This window comes from Lactuca saligna, chromosome 4 (genome assembly GCF_052625555.1).
Source record: "Lactuca saligna cultivar CGN05327 chromosome 4, ASM5262555v1, whole genome shotgun sequence".
NCBI lineage: Eukaryota > Viridiplantae > Streptophyta > Magnoliopsida > Asterales > Asteraceae > Lactuca > Lactuca saligna.
This window is the reverse complement of record NC_136420.1, coordinates 13,970,850-13,976,491: the sequence shown is the minus strand read 5'-3', so window position 1 is coordinate 13,976,491 and position 5,642 is coordinate 13,970,850. Positions and strand designations below refer to the sequence as shown.

Below are 5,642 nucleotides of genomic sequence, written 5' to 3'. Positions count from 1 at the left end.
CGTGACCTCTATCCTTCAAAAGTTTGAAGAGATGACATTATTTTTAGAGCGCACGCTTTTGCGTATCGTAAATCACCGCGTGTCATTGTTTGCGCGTCATTAAAGTCTGTTTTTCTAGTAGTGATCTATTAAAACTGCATAATCTCAATATTTTGAATAACATCTACGTGGCGGGTTACTCATGAATAAAACTAAATATAATAAATTGTTTATTCATAGTTGTTGTTATTGTTAGTTCATTTTTAAAATTTATTTGTTAACGTTTTAATTTCTATTAGTGTAATTATTTAAAACATCAAACAATTTTTTTATTATGATTTTAAAGGTAACAATATAATAATTTATATAGAGTTATTTTTAACTATTGTTATTGTAAGTTATTTTAAGATACTTATTTCAAAACTTTTAATGATTATAAAAATATATTTAAGAAATACTTTAGTGATTTGATATTACAATTTAGTTTTTGCATTTAACACTACAATTTATCACTTTCATTATTCACAAAATATTCTTTGGGTTTTTTAAGTGGAACTGAAATCTATATTGAAGTTGACCCTGTAATGTTATACTTAAATTAACAATTTAAGTATTTTGTTCATACAGTTCAAAAGTTTCAGCTTTAAACTGATAATGGTTTATATATAACAACATATCAAATCTAATAAAATAACTATAATATGTTAAAAGTTAAAACATAACTTTATAAGTAGAAGTAAAAATATTATTTTAATATTGAAATTTAGTTTATTTTTTATTACACTTTAGATTTGATATTTATTTATCCTTATTAACCAATTTATAATCATTATTAGAAAGACACTACAATTTATCATTTTTAACTATTTACAAAATATTTTTTGGGTTGTTTAAGTTGAACTAAATTTATATTTAAGTTGATCATGTAAGGTTATATTTAAATTAACAATTTAAGTATTTTATGCAAATTGATCAAAAGTTGTAGCTTTAAAATGATAATGGTTTACATACAACATATTAGACCTAATAAATTAAGTATAATATGTTAAAAGTTAAAAACAAACCTTATACGTAGAAGAAAATATATATTTTTTAATATTAAAATTTACTTTATATGATTACACTTTAGGTTTGATATTTATTTAACCTTATTAACCAACTTATAATAATTATTAGAAATAAATTGAAAAGTCATGGAAGTTTCAAATGAATGTTGTAAAAAGAAAAAATCCATAGGAGTTTCAAATGAATGTGGTTCAAGAAAAAATACAAGCTTTATAAGTATATAATGATTTACATATTCACTCAACACACTCTCTCATCTATATTATATTTATGTTTATTCTATTAAATTCTCATACAACTCTCATTATAGATGATCTATAAATTTACTACTCCTATGTATTTCATTAAACGATTAAGTGATGATGTGCTTGACTTGGTCTAACACCCCTTAATTGTTAAACAACTTGCGAGCTCTTTGCATCAACTTTTACACATTTATTTAATAAGAGTATTCTATGTGCTTCGTTGATACTTCATAGTTCATACTACCCTGCTTTAATTAATCTATGCCTTTTTTTCATTCAAATCATTTCAATTTATATGGTGGTAGTATAATAAGAACTTCACGAGGTTCGATAAATAGCTCAAAACAAATAATTTTTTATATCGATTGAAATGGGTTGAATCGATCGATTTGTCTTATAGAGTCTTTTTTAGATTTTGATTATCGATAAATACTTTATTAACTGTAACTATAAAAGCTACATATTACAATATAATCTACTCTTTCAGAAAATAGATTTTAAGATAATATATTATCATATGTATTAGAAATGCACTTTTGCCAACATTTAGATAAAATTTACATAGATTTATTCATAGATGAATAAATAAAAATTGAAATTGACACCTTTTATATCACAGAGCGATAAGAATATATTATCCATAATGACAAATATAACACTTATTGTTGTGTTAGAATAATAATTGATAACAAGTTGATATAGAAAATACTATAAGTTGAATAGTTGATCCATATATGTGAAAGAGAAATTATAAAGAGGTTACCAGGATACAACGTATTATGGACAACTTTGTTTGACGATGTAACCACACCCTTGACCAAATTATATAGTGCCTACAAATAGCAGCCCACAAACGTAAACTTCAATCACCATCAATTAACCTCATTAATATTCAACCATGCAGTACTCTTCCAACATGCCACCACCGGAATATGCCACCGGCGTTCCAGCTCACCCCATCATCACCCCAGGCCAATGGTCCACCGGCCTTTGTAATTGCGGAAAAGATGTCCCTAACTGTAGGTCCACAAATTAGTTATATTAATCATTAATTATATAGTATATTAATATTGTATGAATAAATCAATTCATGCTATTGAAAATTTGTATTGTTTATGGGAATTACAGGTTGCTTAACGTGTTGGTGTCCGTGTATTTCTTTCGGAAGAATCGCAGAAGTTGTTGACAAGGGAACTACATGTAAGTCTCTAAAGACCATATTTTAATAATCGTATGATATTATAGTGACTTTTCACGACAAAATATATGTTATTTTGTGTATATATATTTTTTAAATTCATCAATAAGCTTATTTTGAAGAATAATTAGTTTTTTTTGTTTTCACATGTAAAAATTAACAGCTTGTGGTGTTAGCGGGGCTCTTTATTCGATACTTTGCCTATTTACTGGATGTGAATGCGTATATTCTTTTATGTATCGTTCTAAATTAAGACAACAATACATGTTGCCTGAGCAACCCTGCAATGATTGTCTTCTCCATTGTTTCTGTGAGTGTTGTGCTCTTTGCCAAGAGTATCGAGAGCTCAAGTATCGCGGATTTGAACCATCTCTTGGTAACAAATTATTAATCTCAATCTCTTTTTCTTGAAGTTAAAATCAATAATTATATCTCTGTGTATCAAAAAAATATCTGATTCAAGTTTGCTTTTGTTGACTTTGTAGGATGGCAAGGAAATCTAGCAAGTTATAATCAGGGAATCGTGATGCCACCGATTGGTCCTGGAGAAATGAAACGTTAATTTTTTGCATTTATTTTTGAAAGAAACTATGATCATGGGATGTGACAAGATTTAAAATCGCATGTGCATTTACTTTTATGTACAGTCGATTTGTATTACGTGTGATGTCAATAAAAATATATTAATACAAAGAACAATATATTAATACAAAGAACAGATTAACCTAAAATGCACCTTTCTTTTATATCAAATCTCAAGGACATAGTCTAATCATGAGGATAGTATTTTATCATTGTGTAGGATCCTAAATTTTTATGGATTACTTCTTGTTACTCGGATCCACCCCAAAGCCATAATGTCTCAAAATGGAGAGGTCATAGAAAAAGTCTTTTTTATTCCGCATGAAGAACTCTATTCTATCTCTCCCTAGTTACGAACAAAAAACTAGGGCTGCGATCCAGTTGTTGTGGTTTGTCAAAATGGCATGTTTGGTTCATAACTTGTTTTTTGCACTCACGCCGTCCATGTGGTATTCTTTGGTTGCAGTATTGATTCCTAACACATATAAAAGAATATATTACCCTAACTTTTTAATTTATTTTATTTTTTATTTATTAATAATCTTTTAAAAGGAATAATATTATCACATACACCGGTTCTTTTCCTCCATCTCACCACTGACCAATGATGACCAATGACCGCCATCTCCACCATTGACCACCACCTCCAACTCCATTACTGTTAACCACCACAAACATCATTACCAGCGACCACCGCCAATACCAGTTTCGATTAACCGCAGTCAATATCAGTCCCATCAAAAACATCCAACACCTTTGCATTAATCGCCACTACTGTCATCGATCACCACAACTATTGACACTCAAATTAACCTAAGAAAATACCTAGGAAAAAAACCTCTAAAAACTTGCAAAAATCGCACCTATACTCACTTAGTTTTCATTTTACAAAAACCTACACCTACAAAAGAGCCCTCTAAAAACTTGAAACAATCCACCACCATTGATCCTCGTTACGAAAGAAAAAAGAAGAAAGAGGACGGTGATGGGTGATGGCAAATATTGTATTTCATTAAACGATTGAACACATCAACTTAGTCCCGGCTTGGCCAAGCGCTTAGGTGTCATCACTAAATCATCGAGGGTCCCACAGATATCGCTTTTATCCCACTTTGTGTAAAAGGAATGGATAAACTTTGACTCAAATGTTCACTTGTACTCACTCATTGAATCACACACAACAATAGGTTTTGTAACACCAAGTTACTGATGCATTTACTTATCATCAATGTGTAACCGACCAGCAAATAACAACTCACACGTCTCGGTTTCAAGAATATACAATATTATCTACTCACAATCACTCGTGATAAAATTCATGAAGTGATTCTTATGAGCGTGGGTTTAATCCAATACTCTAATCTTATCAAAGCACTCATGAACTCTGTAGCAAACTTGTGCCATGTCTAAACACTTTAGTCAATCTACAGATAGATTCATGACAGTCTCCCTTCATACCTACTTTCAACGTATGACCGACTGTGGAGGTTCGAATAACCTAGTTATTCTGGAAGTCAAAACATGCAAACTGAAACACAATAATAATACTTAATCTTATATGGGCTCAAAACTTTTGAGTATAAATAAAACACTTATTATTTAATCACCATATTGATTACTCATTATTCATTGTTTACTGTTTTAGAAAATCAACTTATTACTTGAATTACAACAATAGTTGTCACATACTCCGAGCATGCACACTATGTTTCCTATGGCCCATGCTTTGTGAAATAGTTCAATTGAAAACTTTTCCAATGATGCTTATTTCACAATTCCTTATCCTTATCATTAGTGTAAGAACACAAGGTTCTTGTCACTACTAGAATATGTTAGATTCTAATATTTTATGGAGCGATCCTTTCGTAAAGTCATAGCACAAAAGTCACCAAGACTTGGCCAATGAAATTACAAGGTTCTCTATCAAAAATTGTTACAAAAAAAATCTATAGATGTGGTGTCTCTCACTCAAAGTACATTCCTTTGAACATCCTTTTTGCATAAAAAAATTTCTAATCTAGACATAAATTTGTAATTTCCAACTCCCAATATGGAAACATTTACATATTTTCCATATGACAACTCATTCTTAATAGAATCTTATATATTCATAATAATGTCGATATGGTCCATCGAACACTATACTTCCAACTACTCACAAGCAACCAATCCTCAGCGAACTTTGGATCATCCTTTGACAGTTGTTTAATTATTTTAGTCAAAACCGATTCTAATCCATTTTCCCTCTTAATGCACTGGGCATTTGGAAAATTTTAGAATGATCAAATATTATAGCATATGCAATCGATCCTATACCCGAAGCGTATGGGACACGATTCATAATGTCTTACATAAAGACGTGATACTTTACCAGTCTTTTGCTAAAATATTTCTAATTGCCATGTTCTCATAATTTTGATTATGAAAAGGGATGTCGTAATCATAACCAAATTTTGAGAAAGCAATTATCCTTTCCATACATATAATTTCCTCATGTTGAACCATTTCAACACAACATTCATATATATATATATATATATATATATATATATATATATTTGACTAATTTGATT

General features: G+C 29.8%; 1 protein-coding gene across 1 annotated transcript; it reads left to right on the top strand.

Moving 5' to 3' along the window:
* The first annotated feature begins 2,071 nt into the window (after window positions 1–2,071).
* Window positions 2,072–3,210, top strand: LOC145038314 (protein PLANT CADMIUM RESISTANCE 7-like). Its single transcript, XM_078986715.1, has 4 exons — window positions 2,072–2,308; window positions 2,418–2,489; window positions 2,651–2,863; window positions 2,973–3,210. The coding sequence occupies exons 1-4, from the start codon at window positions 2,188–2,190 to the stop codon at window positions 3,047–3,049; spliced, it is 483 nt and encodes a 160-aa protein (XP_078842841.1). The 5' UTR covers window positions 2,072–2,187; the 3' UTR covers window positions 3,050–3,210.
* The last annotated feature ends 2,432 nt before the right edge of the window (window positions 3,211–5,642 follow it).